General features: G+C 37.8%; 1 protein-coding gene across 1 annotated transcript in view; it reads left to right on the top strand.

Moving 5' to 3' along the window:
• Positions 1-26,563, top strand: part of LOC107728340 (neurexin-3b-like) — a 250,258-nt gene that overhangs the window by 9,933 nt on the left and 213,762 nt on the right. The window contains exon 5 of the mRNA XM_016538481.1: positions 24,526-24,964. Within this exon, the coding sequence (XP_016393967.1) occupies positions 24,526-24,964 (439 nt within the window). The remainder of the gene's footprint in view (positions 1-24,525; positions 24,965-26,563) is intronic.

The following is a 26,563-nucleotide window of genomic DNA, read 5'->3' as shown; positions in this document are numbered from 1 at the left end:
GTGTTATGCAAATCTTCCCAGATAGTGACGTAGGTATGTGGGGTGTGTTAGAACGAGCCGTTTTAGGTAGGCGTGGTTGACTCTTAACTTTTATAAAGAATATCTCTTTGGATTTGAGACTTTAGTCTTTGCAACTTTACAGATCTTCTTTATGCACCAAAAGCTTGTAACACTCCAAAGAGAAAGGAAAAATTGAAATCGCATCATATGACCCCTTTAATTTAAAAATGTATATTTTCGGCAAATGTAAAGGCTCTTTCACACCAAAAGTGAAACGAATACGCCTCAGCCATTCTGGATTGCATGAAGCATAGAATGCAGGAGATGAAAGTTCAACACTCTTCAGCAATGAAACAAAAAGAAAGAAAAACAAATGTCATGTTTAATTTAAGTCATTTTTGCTTATTAATATGGCTGAATTGGATCATCGAAGGTCGGCAGCAAAGATATTGATTAATAAAATGTGATTAAATGCATAAAATATATTTGTGTTATTTAATACATTTAATTATTGCAGGTCTGCATTGCACTGTTTTCATTCATTTTGAGGAATACTGAATCTGTTTTTGTGCAAGTGAGGTGATTAAATGCATGTACACACTTAGTCTAGAACTATAGTAACATCTTGTTCACACAGCGCCTCTGCACTTACTCACAATTTCTCTCAACATGGCTACAGGAGAGTTGTCAGTCAATGAATGGGAAAACAAAGTAACTGGAGTTACTTATTTGAAAAAGTAACTCAGATATTTTATAGTAAATTAAAAAGTAATGTGTTACTTTACTAGTTACTTAAAAAAAGTATTCTGATTACGTAACTCTCATTACTTGTAATGCGTTACACACTGTCCAAGAGGTAAAAATCTGGGTAAAGGTTATGTAATGTATTCTAGCCTTAAGTCAACAGACTCACAAACTTTACTGCAAAATAGATTTCTGTCAACTACAAGCCAGTTATAGGCTTATTTTCAGTGAATTGGTAAAAATAAAAATAAAACAATCGATTGATTTCTAAAGCCACTTTTTATTCAATGCAATGCTTTCCATCAATGACAGCCTTAAAATTTTTTGATTACTATACGTAGTCTTAAATATGCTGAAAAACATGTACTGTAGTTCAAAACATCACATTTGTTATATTTTGGTTAGCTCATTAAATGTTTTTGGGAGCAACAATGTTCCAACTCTTTTACATTTTTTATGATCTATATTAGGGTTGTGCACCTGATTCTCATTAGTTTAGTTATGTATGCTTTATACTAGTATAAAACATGCTTTATTTATGCAAGTTTTATACTGTATATAGACTCATTAACAGTGTGTCTGTAATACGGAGTATTTTTTGTTGCTACAGTTGCCAGTGGCTGTTTTCATTTATGAAATCTCACCGTTAGCTCCATCATTAGATGTAATTATTGAACATAGATTGCATAACCTACTGTAGTCATCAAAGCCAAATAGCTGTTTCATGCAGGAAACATCCTCCCTCTGTTAAATTGACATTCATGGCTTCTTTCATGAAGTTTTCCATCTCTAGAAGCAGATTCCATTAGGAGTTGCACATAGAAATGCACAGACTCACGGCACACAGTACCCGACACACATGGGTGGTCTATAATAACCATCATAATGAAAGGTCACCTTGTCTCTGCTGTTTAATCTGCCACTGGTTTCTTTCTCTCTATCCCCAGTCTGGCTATTAATATCAGTCGCGTAGCTGCGGATGCTCGTGTGCCTGTCCCTGCCAAATTCTAAGACACAGCTTGTGTCAATGGTGATGAAAGACTTACCGAGTTAGAATTACCCAAGGAGTACTAAAAAGGGCAGGCACTTTATTTCAGTTAAAGCCAGAGTGAGTGTAGCAAAACGTCCTCTATTATAGGGATCGTCCCTCATTTACACTGTTTTATGACAACAATGTTGAATGGTCTAAACTTTCTGGCTGAATGTCACACATGCAAAAAAAATATATATATATTTACTGTAAGATTTGGGGGCCATAGTGTAGAAACATCTCAACTGTAGTATCCTATCTTATTTGTTTAGCAACCATGGTTACTTCTGATATGATCATGGTAGGATGATAAGCAAAAGCCCAACCTTGATATAAACCCTGATACGCAAGAGAAAACCTCATTGCCTCCTGTGCGTCAAGCACCCACTTGTGATGGCAAGACCGGGAACTGGTTTGTTTCAATAAACTGTTTCAAAAAAATTATTCTGTTGTTATATTTTACACGATGCATTTTACATGCATCTTGAATAAGTTTTCTATAGTAAAGTTTTGCATCTTAATACAATACATAATACAGACATTGATGCACATGCATGGGTATATATTCTATGCTTCTAAGTGATATAAACAGAATAAACTAATCTTACAAATACATACAAACATATTTCTATTAATACACATATTTCCATTATATACCTCAAGTTTGCACAAGGATAGTATCAGCAATTCACTTGTCAGACTCCTCAGTAATCCTCAGAAAACTTTAACAGTTAAAACCAGCTCATTTGGTTCTTAAACATGAATAAAAAAGTGACTTTTAACTCTGCCTGTTTGCTCAATTAATTAATTTTGAAACTGAAAATTTGATTGGTTCAACAACAGGCCTAGTAAGAACTACATAGTAACCTCCCCATAAGAGGCGAACTTGTTCATTGTGAATTCTCAGACTCATGGCAGGAACACAAAAGTTTTGATGATGATTTTATGAATGATTAAATTGACTCACTTTATTAGGTAAACATTGATAGTGCCGTGTTTGACTCTTTTACCTTTAGAACTGCCTTAATTCATGATGGCATAGATTCAACAAGGTGCTGGAAACATTCCTCTGAGATTTTGGTCCATATTGACATGATAGCATTATGCAGTTGCTGCAGATTTGTTGGCTGTACATCCATGACATAAATGTCCTGTTCCACCACATCCTAAAGGTGCTGTATTGGGGCTCATCTAATTGTCATGGTCTCCGGTGACATTTTGTTGTGGTTGTCTGAAGGTCATGGGTAGTGTTCCCAGTTCCATTTGGTCTAATTTATGTAGCCTAACAATCCTTTAAGGGATTTGAATTATGTGTGTGTTATGTGCTTGCCATGTTAAAGAGGTGGATCTTTAATCTAGATTTAAATGAAAGAGTGTGTCTGCCTCCCAAACAATGCTAGGAAGACTGTTTCAGACTTTGGGTGCTAAATGGGAAAATTATTTAGCATCTTCAGGAGATGGTAAGTACTGAGGAGCTAAACCATTCAGGGCTTTATAAGTAATCAGCAAGATTTTAAAATGTATGCAATGTTTAATTGGGAGCCAATGCAGTGGTGACAGAACCAGGCTAATATGGTCATACTTCCTAGTTCTAGTAAGAGCTCTAGATGCAGCATTTTGGACGAGCTGGAGTTTGTTTTATAAGCCTGCAGGTTAACCACCCTGTAAAGAATTACAATAATCGAGCCTTGTGGTCATGAATGCATAAATTGACTTTTCTGCATTTAACACTAAGGGCATATGTATTAGATATAATTTAGATATATTTTTAAGATGAAAAATGCGGTTTTACAATGGTTAGAAATGTGTCTTTTCAAATCGCTATCAAATAGCACACCCAGGTTTGTAACTGACAACACAGACTTGACAGAGCAGCCATCAAGGGTTAGATAGTGTTCAACGTTATTATATGCAGCGATTTTGCGTCTAATAATTAAAACCTCTGTTTTTTTTTCTATTCATTCCATTTTGTGAAATGGTATATTTCATCAGGCAGTGAAGAAATATAGAGCTGAATATCATCAACATAACAGTGAAAATTAACACCATATATCGTAAATGTATCGCCCAAGAGTAGCATGTCCTAGTACTGAGCCTTGCAGTCTCCATACTGAAGTTGTGATCGATATGATACCTCTTCATTTACTGCTACAGATCGATGACAGTCAGATAAATACGATTTGAACCATGCCAGTGCAATTCCACTAATGCCAACATCACTATTAAGCCTATTCAAAAGATTGTTGTGGTCAATACTATCAAATGCAGCATTTAGATCCAGTAACACTAGTAGTGAGATGCAACCAGGATCAGATGGTAAGAGCAAGTAATTTGTAACTGATGAGAGATGCTTAATCCTGACAGGTAATATTCCTGACTAAGAAGAAACATAGTTGTGTGGATACTGCCTTTTCTAGTATTTTTGACAAAAAAAGATTTGTGATCTGTCTGTAGTTAACTAATTCTCTAGGATCAAATAATGTATTTTTTATGAGAGGCTTAATAACAGTCAGCTTGAAAGTTTTTGGGACATATCCTAATGACATTGATGAATTAATAATATTAAGAAGAGGATATACAACTTCTGGAAGCGCGTCTTTCAGTATCTTAGTTGGTATACCGTCTAGTACTGTATACATTTTGTTGGTTTAGATGATGTAACAATATATACAATTCTTCCTCTCCTATAGCAAATAATTAATATAATTTTTCCTCATGGGGTCTATAGTGCACTGTCTGATGCCATGCAGTAGCAGACGGCTGTATGGTTATAATTTTCTCTCTGATATTATTGATCATGTAATTTACAAAAATGTACACATTTACAAATTTACAATTTACAAAGTCATTACTGATGTGTTGTACCTAGAGTTGTGTTTGTTTTCTTCTAAATAAGTTGAAAAGTAAGCAGATCTTGCAGTTTTTAAGGACTTTCTGTAGGTAGAAATACTGTCCTTCCACGCCATGCAAAATACCAATTTTCCAGGCTGCTCTCTTGATGGTGGATTTGTGTTCATTATACCATGGTTTCGGACTGTTCTCCTTAATTTTCTTTAAGTGTAAAGGAGCAACTGTATATAAAGTGCTAGAAAAGAGAGAGTCCATAGTTCCCCTTCAGTCAGTCACATCACAGGCAAGGCCTACAGAGCCACTGGACAGGCCACTTCTTCCTTGCATGCTATGGCCTTCCTGCAGGTCTATCAGGCCAAGGTGCTTAAGCAATTGCACAAGGGTAGTTCTGACCCAGGTGCGATGCAGGAACTGCGCACAGCGATGGACCTCACTGCAACTGAAAGTCACTGCATGTTCTCTGGGTCAGGCGAAGACCACCTTGGTGGTCCAGTAATGCCACCTGTGGCTAAACCTGGTGGATATGAGGGAGACCGACAAATATAGATTTCTCGACTCCCCAATCTCCCAGGGTGGCCTCTTCGGAGACGCAGTAGAGAACATCGCCCAACAGTTCTCGGCTGCACAGAAGCAGATAGAGGCTATAAAACATATCCTGCTGCAGCTCCTCCACCTGTTTGTCACCGAGGGCACCCTCCTGCAGCCTCCACCTCTGCTCCAGCGTGGACTCAGCAGCAGCCTCCACCTAGACCGCAGCATGGAGCTGGCTGTAGGAAAGTGGCGCAGCCCGTCTCTGCCCCTGCTTGGCCCATAAAGTGTCAGAGCATGAAGCGTTCCTGAGACGGGCGACCCAGCGATACAGGATCCTGCTCTTCAGGAGATGGTGAGCGCACCACTCCTTCCCCCGGAGGAGGGCCGGGTGGAGAATCTTTTGTTGAGTTCTTGTCTTGTTCTGCCACTGGCTCAAAGGCCACTGAAAATTTCAGTAAAAGAGCAGTTTCATCTATCTCTGGGTCCCAAGAGGGCGCGGATGGCAGTGTGCAATGCAACGCCTTGCCACTCTCATCCCCCTCTTCTTTCGCCAGGGCCTGGTTCGAGGATGCTATGCCTTCTCACGCGCCCCCTGCCCAATCGTGGGACCAGGTAGGTGTTGCACCACACACTCAGACCCCACTCCGGGATGCTGTGCCTTTACGGCTCGGGCCCCTGTGCTCCACCTCGCTGCCCCACTGTGGTATGTCTGTGGTTCCTCTGTTCCTGCTTGTACGGTCTCTGGGGGCCTGGCTAGCGCTCCCCAGACGGTCTCACTGGCTCACTCAGACCATCAGACCTGGCTATGCTATTCAGTTCACCCGGCGTCCCCCAAAGTTCAGGGGCATTCGGTTCACCGCTGTGCTTGACAAAGATGCTCCTGTGTTGCGGGCAAAGATAGCAGTCCTGCTGGTGAAGGACGCGATAGAGCCGGTCCCTCCAGCCCATATGAAGTCAGTGTTTTACAGCCCATACTTCATCATACCCAAGAATTTTCCATTGCATTCGTCCTCACGATTGGTTTGCAGCAATCGACCTGAAGGGCACATACTTTCATGTCTCGATTCTCCCTCGGCACAGGCCGTTTCTCCGTTTTGCACTCGGAAGGACAGGCATATCAGTACAAGGTCCTGCCCTTCGGGTTGTCCCTGTCGCCTCGTGTCTTTAGGAAAGTCGTGGAGGCAGCCCTCATTCCTTTGAGGGAAGGAGGCGTTCGCATTCTCGACAACCTCAATGACTGTCTCATAATGGCCCAGTCGTGATGGCGGTTGTGCGAACACAGGGACCTGGTACTCAGTCACCTCAGCCATTTGGGGCTTCGGGTCAACTGGGAAAAGGGAAAGCTCTCCCTTGTGCAGAGTATCTCTTTTCTCGGAATGGAGTTGGACTCGGTCAACCTCACGGCACGTCTCTCAGCCGAGCGTAGCCAGTTGATGCTCAACTGCTTAAATTGAACTGCTGAACTGCTCGTTCAATGGTAGAAGAGTGGTCCCACTAAAACTGGGGCATATGGCATCCGCAGCCGCAGTCACGCAGCTAGGGTTGCTTCATATTCAGCGTTGCTTCAGCATTGGCTTCACGTCTGAGTCCCGAGATGGGCATGGCTGCATACATCAACCGTGGTCAAGGCGGTCTACACTCTCATCACATTTCGCAACTCGCCCACCATCTCCTCCTTTGGAGCCAGAAGCATCTGAGGTCGCTTTGTGCCATTCACATCACGGGCGAGCTCAATCTTGCAGCTCTCACGACAGCCCACACTTCCGGGGGAATGGTGACTCCACCCCAAGACGATCCAGCTGATTTGGAGACACTTCGGGGACGCACAGGTAGACCTGTTTGCCTCTCCAGACATGTCCCATTGGCAGTTGTTTTATTCCCTGACGGAGGGGACACTCGGCACGGATGTGCTGGCACACAGCTGGCCTCAGGGCTTATGCAATATGCATTTCCCCCAGTGAGCCTTCTCACACAGACGCTGTGCAAGGTCAGGGAGGATGAGGAGCAGGTCTTGTTAGTTCCGCCATACTGGTCCAACTGGACCTGGTTTCCAGAACTGATGCTCCTTGCGACAGGAAGGACCTTCTTTCTCAGGGGCTGGGCACCACATTGTACCCGCGTCCAGACCTCTGGAACCTCCATGTGTGGTCGGGACGCGGAGGTTTTAGGTGATCCAGCAGTAGTCAACACAATCACTTCAGCGAGAGCACCCTCTACAAGGCACGCCTATTCTTTGAAGTGGAACTTGTATGTTGATTGGTGTTCTTCTCACCAAGAAGACCCCCGGAGATGCCCGGTCGGGGTTGTGCTTTCTTTTTTGCAAGAGGGGTTGGAGCAAAGGCACCCTGAAAGTTTATGTTGCCGCTATCGCCGCACATCACGATGCAGTAGAAGGTAAGTCTGTAGGGAAGCACGACCTGATCATCAGGCTCCTTATGGGTGCGAGAAGACTAAATCCTCCTCACTCTCACCTGGTACCCTCTTGGGATCTCCCCTTGGTCCTAACGGCTTTACAAGGGGAGGCCTTCAAACCTCTGCAGTCAGTAGAGCTCAAATTCCTGACTCTAAAGACGGTGCTTCTGACTGCACTGGCTTTCGTTAAGAGGGTAGGGGACCTGCAGGCATTTTCGTTCAGCGAATCATGCCTGGAATTGTGGCCGGATATGTGCCCAAGGTTCCCACTAAGCCCTTTAGGGATCAGGTGTTGAACCTGCAAGCGCTGCCCTTGGAGGAGGCAGACCCAGCCCTTGCTCTGCTCTGTCCTGTTCATGCCTCACGCTCGGCAGTCAGCCGTGATGGAGCGCTAGATGCCAGGTCTAGTACTCGTGTGCATGCCCAAGGTCAGCCCCTGTGCTAGGCTAGATGCCCATGTGTTTTATTCCCCCTTTTGGCGATCCTACATGTGTATTCTTCCACAGTACGGCTTCCCTCATGGTGAGCCCATATCTTTCGCTGGCAGAGCTGCTCTGTAGTGATTTGACCCATGTTAGTCTACCACTGAGACTTTCCATATGTAGCACTGCCCTGATTGGTCATTCCATGTGTGTAATTTTCACGTTACCTCCTACGTGTAAGATGTGGTTTCCGTAGTGTTCCCTTACGGGGGTACGCTTTCCCACTGTTTTCCAAATATCTCACTGTATGGAACAACAATGATGAACACTTCTCAGTCTAAGTCCTGTCCTGTCTTCCGCCCCAGCAGTTGCGGGGGGATTCGCTGGCTTACGCAGGGCACTGGAAGTGGCAGCAATGGTGGTGTTTTGATAGGGATCCCAATTCTTCAGTCGTTCTGACATAACGTTGAACGTGGCTAACTGAATGGGAATGTCTAGGTTAGGTATGTAACCCCCGTTCCCTGAAGGAGGAATCTTCCTTATATACTCGCGATGCGGGGCGGGGTGCGTGACTTTGGACATTGGTTCGTTTTATTACACTCGAAGGTGACTCAGGCGAAATCCCAATTTGTCAGTTGTTCTGACGTAACGTCTCTGTTCCCTCCTTCAGGGAAAGGGGGTTACATACCTAGATGTTACGTAACCTAGATGTTTCTGTTGCTACATTACGTTTTTCTAAGCTATTGGATATGCCAAGGAGTTGAGACAAAATTAGAAAGATTATTAACAAAGCAATCTTTTGTGGTAGAAGTGATAGTTCTTCCATATTTGTAACAGGGAGTTAATTTTCTGACTGATTAAATGGAGTATACACAAGACTAGATAATGATCTGAGATTACATTTCTCTGCTGCAGAATTTCAATGCCTGATTCCTTCAACACTGATTCCAAGTGACAATATTAAATCTAAAGTATAATTACAAGTATGTCCTGACATGGATTGTCTAATTCTAATGGAGTTTAAAATGCCTATAAATATCAATCCTAGTGCATCTATTCGGTTATCTACATGTATATTAAAATAACCAACAGTTAAGAATTTATCTGTAGCCAGTTCTAATTCAAATAGAAAATCAGCAAATTCTTTGATAAAGTCTGTATGGCACCTATATACCATAGCTAGTACAAATGTCAAAAGGATACTGCTATAACCCATGGTTATAACAGTATCCTTGTGGGGTAGACTCATTTAAAGTAATGTAATCATCTGGTTTTAGGCAGGTTTCTGTCAAATAAAGCACATCTAGGTAATGATCTGTGGTCATATCATTTACAAAAAGTACTTTTGTAGAAAGGGATATAATATTCATCAAACACAGTGTTATAATTTGTTTATCTGTATTATATCTGTTTTTTTTTATTGTTGAACATCAGTTAAATTATTTCCCTTAAATGGGTTCAGGTGTTTCTATGTGCTGAGATTTATCTGACTTCTGTGACATGAGGCGGCCATCAGGCGGTTGGTTAGCTCAGTCTGTCTGCTTCATGATCTTGGCCCCAGTTAGTCAAGTACTATCACTAAAGCCGGGCGCACACTAGTGTTGTCACGTTACCAAAATTTCAGTATTCGGTACCAATACCAGTGAAAATCCACGGTTCTCGGTACCAATTTCGGTACCAAAGCAAAACACAAAAACATGCTAATTAAAAATGTTGACTACTTTCATTTAATCCAAAATGTGTACATATTTGATGTCGCCACGTCTCAGTGCTTTTATGAAGAGAGCGCATCTGCGCACCTTTCGGATAGCGCATCAAGAACCGGGTTGACCGGGTACTCGGTACCACCGGTACTTAAAAAAACCTGGTACCGTAACATTTTAATTTTTTTAGTACCGACTTCGTACCGAAGTACCGGGTCTTTTGACAACACTAGCGCACACTGTGCAATTTATAATAGTCCTTTACGATTGATACTTCTCAGACTGTACAAGCATGATCCTCATGTCACACTGTACACAGGATCTCAGCTGTCATTAATGTCAGACTATACGACAGTCAAGACGCGATAAAAACAGACACGTGCAAGAAACATCAACCCATGACATGTTTGGTGAAGGTGAGCTACATTACACACAGGAAGGACATGGTGGCTAACGGAGCGAGTGTTTTCAGTTAATTCCTATGAAAGTGAGCGTGAAGCTCAACTTCTATATAAATGAATTAAAAGATCTCACTCTGCTCGGCTCCAGTGAGCACGCACCATAACAAGGAAAACTCCAACGATAATTTTGATCATGGCTTGTCTTTAAAAACGAAGACAAAGACGTTTGTCGTAGAAGAAGTTACACTGCAGGACTGTGTGCCAAATCTTCTGACACAGCCAGAATTTCGCCTGAGGTAGAATTTGATCACCACGTTCATTAATCTGTGTCCGTGAACACTGTCAGTGAACATGTCAAACTAACAACCAAAGACTTCAGATTTTAGCCTAGGATCAGAGGAATCTTTCTCTCAGATGGTCAAATCATGGCCAAAATCGTACAGTGTGCACATGGCTTAAGACTACATGCTATATTTTTAGACAGATGAGCTGCACCACCCCAAGAGGGATGAAGACCATATTTTTAACAGGCCCCAAAAATTTGTCTGTGAAACCTATGTTATTCTTTGGGCATCCAAGCATTGAGTGAACAACATAGCAGGACCTTTGAAAAACAGATACACATGAAGAACAAAGCAACATATTCCACAGAACAAGTGACAGGTTTATTAATTCTTATTTGGTCTATTGAGCTTATTTGACATGGTCTAGTAAGCACCCAGAACATCCTATCAATTACCCTAGTGCCCTGGCAAACACTCAAAACATCTAAAAAATCTAGTTTACATAAAAATAAGTAAATAACTGTTATAATCTCACTATTTTGGTGCATGCAGGGTACATTTGGCAGCATTCTAATGAAATCAGAGTTTTAGATGCTGTCATATTTTCTTGGCATCTTGTTTGTTATATTAGGTGCGTTCGACTTAATGCGGCGCCGTGCAAACCGATCGGCGGCTGACTTGAAGCAGTGTATGTCGGTTAGAAATTTAGTCCGACTTGAACCGGTGCCGACGCCACGTCACTGTCACGTGTGGCATCAAAGTACCGCGATAGCGTTTCGAGAGCAGCCGGCTGACTCAGCTGGCGCAGCTTTTTCAGAGCGACTGCAGGAGTGCTGATGACGACACAGCTGTTTCACGATTGGCCAAATTCACCACATGACAACAAGGACGTGTGTTTCTGACATCTTCAAATCCAATACTGCTCATAAATCTGTGTTTTTAGAACAGTAAAAGCTTTTTTACTGTAGTCGCAATGTTATATTGAGTCACGTTTATCATGAAAGCATATATACCCCCACTTTATTAGTATTTAAATAGTATATATTTACGTTGAACTTTATTCTTGAACAGATGGCGCTGTATTAAGCAGTATATAAAAAGTGTTTCTGTTGCTCATGAAAACGTTTCTGAAACGTCTGTGTATTTGACAAATATTGTATTTAATTCACTTCATCTGTGATAGAGTATGCAAACACCGCACGAGCGTCACTAACGGGAGCAGAAATGTCTGGCTTGACGGCTCCGTTTTCAACTCCGCCCCCGACTGCAAGCGGCTACTCTCGTTGACTGGCATCTGTAGCTGTGCTTCAAGTCGAACGCACCTATTGCCATTTCGTCCTTTGTGTGGTCATGTGGTTCAGTGGTCATGTGATAGCAGACAGTGGAGAAAAGGAAATCTGGGGTGATGATTATTGGCTCTGGGGCAACCGCATTGGCGTGTGTTTCAGTGATGAACTTGTGGCTGCCATTGTTGCCTGCACATTTGACAACAGGAGATGAAAAATCTCTACCATGACTCCAAATATGACATTTGCTTTTGTGCAGATAATTTTACACTTTCCCCGAAGGCAATGTCATCACATAATAAATATGGGAAATTCAATGTTCACTTGTCTACATTCAGAAATAATTGCTATTGCTGTATGTATTTTTTATTTTTTACAGAAGTTAAAGACACACTGAGGTCCTTTCTAGATTTCTTCGTTAGAAAATGAATTGCAGGAAGCAGAAATTTTTTTTTAGATTTGCACTCCATAACATGTTTTTGTGCAGCATCGGCATCCACAGATCCTTGAGACTGGGAAAATCATTATGAGAAATTAATAACCTTAGTTTGAGCTAAACCTGACAAAACCTCCATTTTGGACATCTGAGACAGAACACAGAGTCTCATTCACACCAAGAATAACTATAATGATAACTATATTAGTGCCTACACCAACATTCTCTTTATAGTGCATGCTTCAGCTGTTGTGTGATCACAATTGCAGTGCATACTTTAAAATGCCTAGGATTGAATCATAGAGTGTTTTTATTGTTCATCAGCTTAGTGCAAAAATGCTCTAAAAGTGATATTGTAAGATATCATAATACTGTAGTTGTGGTGTGGCCTTCTCTATTCTGTAAGAGTATGGTTATCGTTCTTGATGTGAATGAGTGGGCTAGTCCACCCAAAAAGTCACTCACCCTCAAGTTGTTCCAAACCTGTATGACTTTCTTTGAGCACAGAAGATGTTTTGAAGAATGTTGATAACCAGGCAAGCTCGGTGCCCATTGACTTCCATTGTATGGATAAAACAATCCTGCAGGTTTAGAAACAAATGAATGTGGGTGTCAAGTTCGCTACTGGGAGGGAGTGCGGAGCAAGGAACGAGGAGATCAGGCATTGATACATCAACAAGGAGATTTTAATAATATAATCCAACACAAGGGAACCAGGAAAACACACGTAGCTGATGAGGCTGACATAAACAATACCGAATGGACGTAGGAGACAGGCTTATAAAGGAGCACAAATGATAAGACTAAATTAACACGGCTGGAGACAAATCAACATAATCAGACCAGGAACAGGAAGAACCAAATAAGGGCAAAAGGAAACGCATGGGAAAACCAGGACATGGAACACAAGGGGAGCAAAACACGGAACAGAGTCTGACAGTGGGTAAGTTTCCTAAAAAAGCAATATTTTGAACAAAAAGCTGAGATACGAATTGGATTCAGAATGATGATCAAAACATAGATTGATTAGATCATGTTCATCAACACCCCCAAGCTTGCATAGTCCTAAACCTCTTTGTGTGTTTGACATTTTGTTCAGTAGCTTTAGGCAGTTTTAATTTATATGCTGTTGAACGTTTGATGATCACATTAGCTTACATGCGCATAAGCAATGCTTCTATCGCTGGTTTCTGCTTCTTCTTTGGCTGTTTTTGGATCTTTGCTTATTTTTGGATCCAGAGATTCTGTATTATTTCAGAAGATGCGTAATAGCACCACCTAATGAATAGCAGTGAAAACATGGATTTCCGGAAAATTCTGTCAGTGCCAGGGAAGCGTTGTGTCATACATGATGGAAAATTTTGTCAATGGCGGGAAGAGAGTTAAAATCTGCCACGTGACATGCAATACCGAATAATAATGTTAGTTAAGTTGGCCTTTGGATGAGCTCGTCAGCACATACCTTTTGTACTCATGGTTACAGGCGATCATTTTATCAGAGCGAATGTAATCAACAATGTTTGAGCTCACCCTCTCAAAAATAGAAATTATATGAATATCCATAAGTTTTGTCTTTTGAGCAAGTCTTCAACTGTTATTATGGCTTATCGGAAATAAATGTTTTAAAATTAATCTCAAAAAATTAGAATGTCGTGGAAAAGTTCATTTATTTCAGTAATTCAACTCAAATTGTGAAACTCGTGTATTAAATAAATTCAATGCACACAGACTGAAGTAGTTTAAGTCTTTGGTTCTTTTAATTGTGATGATTTTGGCTCACATTTAACAAAAACCCACCAACAAATTAGAATACTTCATAAGAAAAACCTTCTGGAAAGTATGTTCATTTACTGCACATGTACTCAATACTTGGTAGGGGCTCCTTTTGCTTTAATTACTGCCCCAATTCGGCGTGGCATGGAGGTGATCAGTTTCTGGCTCTGCTGAGGTGGAAGCCCAGGTTTCTTTGACAGTGGCCTTCAGCTCATCTGCATTTTTTGGTCTCTTGTTTCTCATTTTCCTCTTGACAATACCCCAGAGATTCTCTATGGGGTTCAGGTCTGGTGAGTTTGCTGGCCAGTCAAGCACACCAACACCATGGTCATTTAACCAACTTTTGGTGCTTTTGGCAGTGTGGGCAGGTACCAAATCCTGCTGGAAAATGAAATCAGCATCTTCAAAAAGCTGGTCAGCAGAAGGAAGCATGAAGTGCTCCAAAATTTCTTGGTAAACGGGTGCAGTGACGCTGGTTTTCAAAAAACACAATGGACCAACACCAGCAGATGACATTGCACCCCAAATCACCACAGACTGTGGAAACTTAACACTGGACTTCAAGCAACTTGGGCTATGAGCTTCTCCACCCTTCCTCCAGACTCTAAGACCTTGGTTTCCAAATGAAATACAAAACTTGCTCTCATCTGAAAAGACGACTTTGGACCACTGGGCAACAGTCCAGTTCTTCTTCTCCTTAGCCCAGGTAAGACGCCTCTGACGTTGTCTGTGGTTCAGGAGTGGCTTAACAAGAGGAATACGACAACTGTAGCCAAATTCCTTGACACGTCTGTGTGTGGTGGCTCTTGATGCCTTGACCCCAGCCTCAGTCCATTCCTTGTGAAGTTCACGCAAAATCTTGTGTCGATTTTGCTTGACAATCCTCATAAGGCTGTGGTTCTCTCGGTTGGTTGTGCATCTTTTTCTTCCACACTTTTTCCTTCCACTCAACTTTCTGTTTACATGCTTGGATACAGCACTCTGTGAACAGCCAGCTTCTTTGGCAATGAATGTTTGTGGCTTACCCTCCTTGTGAAGGGTGTCAATGATTGTCTTCTGGACAACTGTCAGATCAGCAGTCTTCCCCATTATTGTGTAGCCTAGTGAACCAAACTGAGAGACCATTTTGGAGGCTCAGGAAACCTTTGCAGGTGTTTTGAGTTGATTAGCTGATTGGCATGTCACCATATTCTAATTTTTTGAGATAGTGAATTGGTGGGTTTTTGTTAAATGTGAGCCAAAATCATCACAATTAAAAGAACCAAAGACTTAAACTACTTCAGTCTGTGTGCATTGAATTTATTTAATACACGAGTTTCACAATTTGAGTTGAATTACTGAAATAAATTAACTTTTCCACGACATTCTAATTTATTGAGATGCACCTGTATATACACTGAACAAAATTATAAACGCAACACTTTTGTTTTTGCCCCCATTTTTCATGAGCTGAACTCAAAGATCTAAGACTTTTTCTACAGGTGCATCTCAATAAATTAGAATGTCGTGGAAAAGTTTATTTATTTCAGTAATTCAACTCAAATTGTGAAACTCGTGTATTAAATAAATTCAGTGCACACAGACTGAAGTAGTTTAAGTCTTTGGTTCTTTTAATTGTGATGATTTTGGCTCACATTTAACAAAAACCCACCAATTCACTATCTCAACAAATTAGAATATGGTGACATGCCAATCAGCTAATCAACTCAAAACACCTGCAAAGGTTTCCTGAGTCTTCAAAATGGTCTCTCAGTTTGGTTCACTAGGCTACACAATCATGGGGAAGACTGTTGATCTGACAGTTGTCCAGAAGACAATCGTTGACACCCTTCACAAGGAGGGTAAGCCACAAACATTCATTGCCAAAGAAGCTGGCTGTTCACAGAGTGCTGTATCCAAGCATGTTAACAGAAAGTTGAGTGGAAGGAAAAGGTGTGGAAGAAAAAGATGCACAACCAACCGAGAGAACCGCAGCCTTATGAGGATTGTCAAGCAAAATCGATTCAAGGATTTGAGTGAACTTCACAAGGAATGGACTGAGGCTGGGGTCAAGGTATCAAGAGCCACCACACACAGACGTGTCCAGGAATTTGGCTACAGTTGTCGTATTCCTCTTGTTAAGCTACTCCTGAACCACAGACAACGTCAGAGGTGTCTTACCTGGGCTAAGGAGAAGAACTGGACTGTTGCCCAGTGGTTCAAAGTCCTCTTTTCAGATGAGAGCAAGTTTTGTATTTCATTTGGAAACCAAGGTCCTAGAGTCTGGAGGAAGGGTGGAGAAGCTCATAGCCCAAGTTGCTTGAAGTCCAGTGTTAAGTTTCCACAGTCTGTGATGATTTGGGGTGCAATGTCATCTGCTGGTGTTGAAATAAATGAACTTTTCCACGACATTCTAATTTATTGAGATGCACCTGTATGTTACAAAAGTTTCTGCTTTTGTTAACAAAAGTTACAAATGCTGACATTTGACATAACAGTTGCTAGATATTTTATTTGTCAAACACAAAAAAGTCTATCTCTGGTTGGTTTAAAATCCTTTAAATCTCTGAGTTGTCACCATCTCTGAAATGCCAGTCCGATGTTTTTTACAAGCTCTGTCTGTCACTTCCCTTTTTGCTTGTAAGATCTTTTCTGAACAAGGTTTCTTTGTTGAAACAACAGATGATTCCTCAGATGGTTGTCTTCTTGAACAATTCATTGTGTTGATGTTGCTCATTAGTTACGGCTACAAGCTGTCAGAAATATTAACACACCTCTGATCGCTCCATGCATGCGCTCTGATAGCTGGACCTTCTTCTCTTTGTTTATAGATGTTGACATTACGACACAAATACGAATGACGTAAGACTGACATTTCCTGCAAAAATTTGACCCGACAGCTCAAATTATAAATAATTATTATAAACTTACCTTTTTTAATTTGAAGGCAAGGAGACAATTTTGAACACTTTTTGTATGTACTTGCTTCATAATTGATTTTTGTTCACCAAGATCTGTGGCGCAATGATACAAATGACTAGTTAACAATAACAAATTATTATCAAAATGTTACCTCAAATGATTTATTATTTATGTAGAATTGTGATGGTGTTAACATGGATATGAATTGAAAATGCAGTACTAAATATATATTTACGTTGTAACTATATTTAATAACACAGTTATGTTGTAACAACTCTGGAATTTTCTCCTCTGAAATATTGATTTTCACTAATGATGCGTATCTTCATCTCACCCCCCAACTGTGTCAGCCGGTGCTTCTCCCTACATGTCTACGTGTTTCTACTTAGTGGCACTTCTCATTAATCCCGGGCCTAATGCAGCACCAAGATCCCTATAACATGATAAGACACTGAGCCTAGATAGATTAGGGTCCACTCCCCGCTCCCAGAGCCCATTCGATACCAAGCAGCCCCCATGCTCACAGAGGGAGAGAGTCAAGACAAAGAACCTGTAGAGTTGTTAAAGGCCGGCTTTGATTATTAATGGCACTCTGTGGACAGAGGATGGCCCCCGGATAAGGTGATAAAGCGAGGGTGTAACTTTAGATAATGTATCTGAGTCTGTGGACTTCCCTACCCACACTATCTTTCTGCAAATTATTTTCCATTATACTGCTATCGATTGGCTAGAGGTAATGGCAATTGGAATCATAACCTGAGGCATAACTACATTCCAGTGCAGGAAATGTTGATTGGAGGAAAGGAACAGAAGCGCTTAGGAAACATTTTCTGGGTTTCAGCTTTGAAAAGGCTTTGTATTTTTGTTTCACCAGGGACTGTAGAAAGAACAGTTTTACTCTCTCTCTCTCTCTCTCTCTCTCTAATTGTAGCATAACTATGGTGGCTTGGGGTGGGACATATCGAAGAGCTTGGCCAATGACGTTCAGTTTGTCCTAATCTCAGAGTTCAGGGTGGGTCTGTCTTAAAAGGTTTATATGTTAATGTTAAAAACTATTTCTTTCTGGAAAATGTGTAGGATTGTTTACTTCTGGAAACCTACTGCTATATTGGCACATCTCTGCAACACAGATGATTAGGAAGCGTGGGATAATTGGGGTTGATGGTAGGCCGGTGCTGATCCAGGCCAGATTATAGGTAGAGAAAAGAAATGTGATAATGTTAGTGTCGCTGAAATAAACTCTTTCCAGAGTTCATCACGCTCTCTCTCTCTGCAGTTGCTGCAGTTAGTATAAAGGGCACCTGTGTTGATTTACTGTCAAATCTTCCAGGATTATCTGTAATCCTGGAGCTTCAAAATCTGTTTGCTGACAGCTGTGTTCTCTAACAGAACTGCTGTTTGCTGCACACATAGTGTCCTATATAGCAGAAAAAGCTCTTTATTTAAGGAGGAAAAGAAGGAAAAAGCCTTTTAATTTTCTGCTTGAGTGAATTTCAATTTACAGTTCTTCTCGGTTTGTATTGTGTTGTATTTGGCTATAATGCATAGCTGACTCTATATTTGAGTCTTTGCCTTGGTAAATGGGCACAATATCACAGCACATCCTTTGAATGTCTTCTAATGTATTCTAGTGTATCGCGGATTTTGCTTTTCAATAGCTGTGTTATTTTCACCTATAGGTCCAGGGCATATACTGTAATTTATAAAACGGACTTAGACAATGTTCCAATTGGTTTTTTTTTCTTTCAAAAATAATACTTGTAAATTTGTAAACCCCTTATGAATTTTACACACAAATGTACATTATTACAAATTATTACAAATTACATGCATTGCCAATTATTATTATTATTATTATTATTATTATTATTTGAAAACTGAACAAAAGAAGAAAGGAAACTAGTGAAAACAAACTAAAAGTCCTTGATAATGAAACTAACTAAACAGAACCATGACATTATTATTATCATATATAATTAGTATTATTTATTTGTTTGGTTGTTTAAAATACTATTAATTTATATTTTGTTATGCCTTGATAAGTATATTACATACAGGGGCCACACAGTTGTCAATATTTTTATATTAAGGATACTTAAAAATGCCTAAAATTCATTGTATCGCAAACAACATATCAAAACATCTGACTGAAAAAAAAACATAATATTTTCTGTAGTGAACAAATTTTTCTGTAGTGAACAAATTTATCTTGTCTAAAGGACTTAGACAATGTTCCAATTGTTTTTTTTTTCTTTCAAAAATAATACTTGTATTTTTCCCCTTATGAATTTTACACACAAATGTACATTATTACAAATTATTACAAATTACATGCATTGCCAATTATTATTATTATTATTATTATTTGAAAACTGAACAAAAGAAGAAAGGAAACTAGTGAAAACAAACTAAAAGTCCTTGATAATGAAACTAACTAAACAGAACCATGACATTATTATTATCATATATAATTAGTATTATTTATTTGTTTGGTTGTTTAAAATACTATTAATTTATATTTTGTTATGCCTTGATAAGTATATTACATACAGGGGCCACACAGTTGTCAATATTTGTATATTAAGGATACTTAAAAATGCCTAAAATTCATTGTATCGCAAACAACATATCAAAACATCTGACTGAAAAAAAAACATAATATTTTCTGTAGTGAACAAATTTTTCTGTAGTGAACAAATTTATCTTGTCTAAAGGACTTAGACAATGTTCCAATTGTTTTTTTTTTCTTTCAAAAATAATACTTGTATTTTTCCCCTTATGAATTTTACACACAAATGTACATTATTACAAATTATTACAAATTACATGCATTGCCAATTATTATTATTATTATTATTATTTGAAAACTGAACAAAAGAAGAAAGGAAACTAGTGAAAACAAACTAAAAGTCCTTGATAATGAAACTAACTAAACAGAACCATGACATTATTATTATCATATATAATTAGTATTATTTATTTGTTTGGTTGTTTAAAATACTATTAATTTATATTTTGTTATGCCTTGATAAGTATATTACATACAGGGGCCACACAGTTGTCAATATTTGTATATTAAGGATACTTAAAAATGCCTAAAATTCATTGTATCGCAAACAACATATCAAAACATCTGACTGAAAAAAAAACATAATATTTTCTGTAGTGAACAAATTTTTCTGTAGTGAACAAATTTATCTTGTCTAAAGGACTTAGACAATGTTCCAATTGTTTTTTTTTTCTTTCAAAAATAATACTTGTATTTTTCCCCTTATGAATTTTACACACAAATGTACATTATTACAAATTATTACAAATTACATGCATTGCCAATTATTATTATTATTATTATTATTTGAAAACTGAACAAAAGAAGAAAGGAAACTAGTGAAAACAAACTAAAAGTCCTTGATAATGAAACTAACTAAACAGAACCATGACATTATTATTATCATATATAATTAGTATTATTTATTTGTTTGGTTGTTTAAAATACTATTAATTTATATTTTGTTATGCCTTGATAAGTATATTACATACAGGGGCCACACAGTTGTCAATATTTGTATATTAAGGATACTTAAAAATGCCTAAAATTCATTGTATCGCAAACAACATATCAAAACATCTGACTGAAAAAAAAACATAATATTTTCTGTAGTGAACAAATTTTTCTGTAGTGAACAAATTTATCTTGTCTAAAGGACTTAGACAATGTTCCAATTGTTTTTTTTTTCTTTCAAAAATAATACTTGTATTTTTCCCCTTATGAATTTTACACACAAATGTACATTATTACAAATTATTACAAATTACATGCATTGCCAATTATTATTATTATTATTATTATTTGAAAACTGAACAAAAGAAGAAAGGAAACTAGTGAAAACAAACTAAAAGTCCTTGATAATGAAACTAACTAAACAGAACCATGACATTATTATTATCATATATAATTAGTATTATTTATTTGTTTGGTTGTTTAAAATACTATTAATTTATATTTTGTTATGCCTTGATAAGTATATTACATACAGGGGCCACACAGTTGTCAATATTTGTATATTAAGGATACTTAAAAATGCCTAAAATTCATTGTATCGCAAACAACATATCAAAACATCTGACTGAAAAAAAAACATAATATTTTCTGTAGTGAACAAATTTTTCTGTAGTGAACAAATTTATCTTGTCTAAAGGACTTAGACAATGTTCCAATTGTTTTTTTTTTCTTTCAAAAATAATACTTGTATTTTTCCCCTTATGAATTTTACACACAAATGTACATTATTACAAATTATTACAAATTACATGCATTGCCAATTATTATTATTATTATTATTATTTGAAAACTGAACAAAAGAAGAAAGGAAACTAGTGAAAACAAACTAAAAGTCCTTGATAATGAAACTAACTAAACAGAACCATGACATTATTATTATCATATATAATTAGTATTATTTATTTGTTTGGTTGTTTAAAATACTATTAATTTATATTTTGTTATGCCTTGATAAGTATATTACATACAGGGGCCACACAGTTGTCAATATTTGTATATTAAGGATACTTAAAAATGCCTAAAATTCATTGTATCGCAAACAACATATCAAAACATCTGACTGAAAAAAAAACATAATATTTTCTGTAGTGAACAAATTTTTCTGTAGTGAACAAATTTATCTTGTCTAAAGGACTTAGACAATGTTCCAATTGTTTTTTTTTTCTTTCAAAAATAATACTTGTATTTTTCCCCTTATGAATTTTACACACAAATGTACATTATTACAAATTATTACAAATTACATGCATTGCCAATTATTATTATTATTATTATTATTTGAAAACTGAACAAAAGAAGAAAGGAAACTAGTGAAAACAAACTAAAAGTCCTTGATAATGAAACTAACTAAACAGAACCATGACATTATTATTATCATATATAATTAGTATTATTTATTTGTTTGGTTGTTTAAAATACTATTAATTTATATTTTGTTATGCCTAATGGCACTCTGTGGACAGAGGATGGCCCCCGGATAAGGTGATAAAGCGAGGGTGTAACTTTAGATAATGTATCTGAGTCTGTGGACTTCCCTACCCACACTATCTTTCTGCAAATTATTTTCCATTATACTGCTATCGATTGGCTAGAGGTAATGGCAATTGGAATCATAACCTGAGGCATAACTACATTCCAGTGCAGGAAATGTTGATTGGAGGAAAGGAACAGAAGCGCTTAGGAAACATTTTCTGGGTTTCAGCTTTGAAAAGGCTTTGTATTTTTGTTTCACCAGGGACTGTAGAAAGAACAGTTTTACTCTCTCTCTCTCTCTCTCTCTCTCTAATTGTAGCATAACTATGGTGGCTTGGGGTGGGACATATCGAAGAGCTTGGCCAATGACGTTCAGTTTGTCCTAATCTCAGAGTTCAGGGTGGGTCTGTCTTAAAAGGTTTATATGTTAATGTTAAAAACTATTTCTTTCTGGAAAATGTGTAGGATTGTTTACTTCTGGAAACCTACTGCTATATTGGCACATCTCTGCAACACAGATGATTAGGAAGCGTGGGATAATTGGGGTTGATGGTAGGCCGGTGCTGATCCAGGCCAGATTATAGGTAGAGAAAAGAAATGTGATAATGTTAGTGTCGCTGAAATAAACTCTTTCCAGAGTTCATCACGCTCTCTCTCTCTGCAGTTGCTGCAGTTAGTATAAAGGGCACCTGTGTTGATTTACTGTCAAATCTTCCAGGATTATCTGTAATCCTGGAGCTTCAAAATCTGTTTGCTGACAGCTGTGTTCTCTAACAGAACTGCTGTTTGCTGCACACATAGTGTCCTATATAGCAGAAAAAGCTCTTTATTTAAGGAGGAAAAGAAGGAAAAAGCCTTTTAATTTTCTGCTTGAGTGAATTTCAATTTACAGTTCTTCTCGGTTTGTATTGTGTTGTATTTGGCTATAATGCATAGCTGACTCTATATTTGAGTCTTTGCCTTGGTAAATGGGCACAATATCACAGCACATCCTTTGAATGTCTTCTAATGTATTCTAGTGTATCGCGGATTTTGCTTTTCAATAGCTGTGTTATTTTCACCTATAGGTCCAGGGCATATACTGTAATTTATAAAACGGACTTAGACAATGTTCCAATTGGTTTTTTTTTCTTTCAAAAATAATACTTGTAAATTTGTAAACCCCTTATGAATTTTACACACAAATGTACATTATTACAAATTATTACAAATTACATGCATTGCCAATTATTATTATTATTATTATTATTATTATTATTATTATTATTATTATTATTATTATTATTATTATTATTATTATTATTATTATTATTATTATTATTATTATTATTATTATTATTATTATTATTATTATTATTATTATTATTATTATTATTATTATTATTATTTGAAAACTGAACAAAAGAAGAAAGGAAACTAGTGAAAACAAACTAAAAGTCCTTGATAATGAAACTAACTAAACAGAACCATGACATTATTATTATCATATATAATTAGTATTATTTATTTGTTTGGTTGTTTAAAATACTATTAATTTATATTTTGTTATGCCTTGATAAGTATATTACATACAGGGGCCACACAGTTGTCAATATTTTTATATTAAGGATACTTAAAAATGCCTAAAATTCATTGTATCGCAAACAACATATCAAAACATCTGACTGAAAAAAAAACATAATATTTTCTGTAGTGAACAAATTTTTCTGTAGTGAACAAATTTATCTTGTCTAAAGGACTTAGACAATGTTCCAATTGTTTTTTTTTTCTTTCAAAAATAATACTTGTATTTTTCCCCTTATGAATTTTACACACAAATGTACATTATTACAAATTATTACAAATTACATGCATTGCCAATTATTATTATTATTATTATTATTTGAAAACTGAACAAAAGAAGAAAGGAAACTAGTGAAAACAAACTAAAAGTCCTTGATAATGAAACTAACTAAACAGAACCATGACATTATTATTATCATATATAATTAGTATTATTTATTTTTTTGGTTGTTTAAAATACTATTAATTTATATTTTGTTATGCCTTGATAAGTATATTACATACAGGGGCCACACAGTTGTCAATATTTGTATATTAAGGATACTTAAAAATGCCTAAAATTCAATTGTATCGCAAACAACATATCAAAACATCTGACAGAAAAAAAAACAATCTTTTCTGTAGTGAACAAATTTATCTGAGCCATTTTTCCAATGACTTCTAACCCGATGGATTTAGTGGATTAAGTAACTACCCCTTGAGTTAGCATAACCACAGGTGTAGTTTTTACTTTGGTATAGTCAAAATAAAAAAAAATAAATGGCAAAGGCTGTTGGGGAAAGTTGTGGCCTAATGGTTAGAGAGTCGGACTCGTAACCCAAAGGTTCGAGTCTCGTACCGGCAGGGATTGTAGGTGGGGGGAGTGAATGTACAGCGCTCTCTCCCACCTTCAATACCACGACTGAGGTGCCCTTGAGCAAGGCATCGAACCCCCAACTGCTCCCTGGCCGCCGCAGCAAAAATGGCTGCCCACTGCTCTGGGTGTGTGTTCACTGCTGTGTGTGTGCACTTTGGATGGGTTAAATGCAGAGCACTAATTCTGAGTATGGGTCACCATACTTGGCCACATGTCACGTCACTCACACTCACTCACTAATTTTTAGGTTGTCCTATACTCATTTGCAATTGCCCATGATGTGTTTCTCCAATTCTAGGTGGTCTACAAAAACAACGATATACGACTGGAACTCTCTCGCCTGGCCCGCATCGCAGACCCCAAAATGAAGCTACAAGGGGACGTGGTGTTTAAATGTGAGAATGTCCCCACCCTAGACCCTATCTCTTTTGAGACACCAGAATCCTTCCTCAGCCTGCCCAAGTGGAACACCAAGCGTGTGGGCTCCATTTCCTTTGACTTTCGCACCTCAGAGCCCAACGGACTAATCCTTTTTACGCAAGGTAAGCCCCAGGACAAGAAAGATGCTCGTAGCCAGAGGAGCAACAAAGTGGACTTCTTCGCTGTGGAACTTCTAGATGGAAATCTCTATCTTCTGCTGGACATGGGATCAGGAACTATTAAAGTCAAAGCCACACAGAGTAAGGTTAATGACGGAGCATGGCACCATGTGGACATCCAGAGAGATGGAAGATCAGGTGAGCAGATTCATTTTCTCCAGAACATCAGCGATCTTAAAAGTAAAGTGTTGTTTTGCACCAAACTTTGCAAAGAACTTGAATCCTTCAGATCTGCATGACGCTCAATGAGTTTGTTTGATAAAATATTGTTTAAATTAATCATTTTTCCAAAGCACTAAAGTACTTGAGGATGTGCCATGTTGTAATTTTTTTTTTGTGTGTGTCATGCCTAACGACACCATTTAGACGACTATATTCACAATATTTTTTGCTTAACTGTGGTGCTTAAAAAGTTTCCATTTTGGCATCAGACTGTCAAATTTGTAAGAGTTTTGGGGTAACTTCTGCAAAGTTTTAAAAAGACATCTAAATTGCCAACATATTGTCTGTAAAAAGAAGTCAATAATGTAGCACTTTCATCTACGAAAATAATCTATTCTCAATTGTAACTTAATGACATCATTCCTTTCTAAACTTCTCTGTATTAAGCACTCTTATTAGGCTTGATTCTAAATCATTTTCACAGCAGACAACAAAGTGAACAAAGTGACTTCAATAAAAAGTCATCTAGCATAATAAATGTATGGATTTTTTTTTTCTTGAGCACAGGATAAATGTTCTGTGGAAGACTACAATGTGGATTTAGAGCTTTCATCATCGTGTTGTCAGAGAATGGACACTTCTCCATATTAAAGTCACAAGAGGGTGGCTCTTATTTTATGCCTCTGGTCATGTTATACAGAGCAGTCCAAAAGTCTGAGACAGCGCTTAAAATCTGACATTTCTTTCATTTAAATGAACAGAAAGCTTTTGGGTTATGAACATTTTTGAACAAATATATACATACATGGTTAATGGTCGCATTGGCATGCTGGTAAACAAATCAAATATTTCAAATGTAAAAATTTAGATAAGTTAGGTCATAAGTAATCTAAAAGTAATCCAAAAGTAGTCAGAATACATTATGTTAAAAGAGTCATCTAAATTACATTACTGACTACAGTTTTCATCATGTGATAATTTGTAATCAATAACAGACTACAATTTGTAAGACATTTTCCAGCACTATATATGTAGGGGCAACTTTTTATAATTAACTTATAATTGTAATTTTATTTAAAATTAAATCAACATCAACCAAAGCCATCTGTACATTTCAAAGCTGGACATGACATTTATGTTTATTTACACAGGCTGTTCATAATAATGTAAATAATAAAAAAAAAATGCTTGATGCTGAAATAATGCTTGCTTTTCACATTTCATTTTAATCACAACAGTCGGAATAGTTTTGGTGAATAGGTTGTTTTATCTGTCCATGGATGGTGATTGGCTCCTTGTCTGATTAATAGTCATCATACAACTTGTATTTCTCAGCAAAAAAGGGCAGAGACAAATATATAGACATGTGGGTGTCGAGAGACCAAGAATACTCGCATAATAAAGACCAGTAGAGGAACTCAGAATGCCTTCTCAATCTGCCAGTGCCTCCACACTGAACTATTGATGTTTCTATTCTGAAACTCCTGCCTGCCTGTATCCTTTAGTACATCATTGTGTCAGAGCACTTTAACACAAACACACACACACACACACACACACACACACACACACACA

The sequence above is a fragment of the Sinocyclocheilus rhinocerous genome, unplaced genomic scaffold (genome assembly GCF_001515625.1).
Source record: "Sinocyclocheilus rhinocerous isolate Xijiao unplaced genomic scaffold, SAMN03320098_v1.1 scaffold277, whole genome shotgun sequence".
NCBI classification, from domain to species: domain Eukaryota; kingdom Metazoa; phylum Chordata; class Actinopteri; order Cypriniformes; family Cyprinidae; genus Sinocyclocheilus; species Sinocyclocheilus rhinocerous.
The sequence above is the reverse complement of the archived record's forward strand: the minus strand, read 5'-3'. Positions and strand labels throughout refer to the sequence as shown.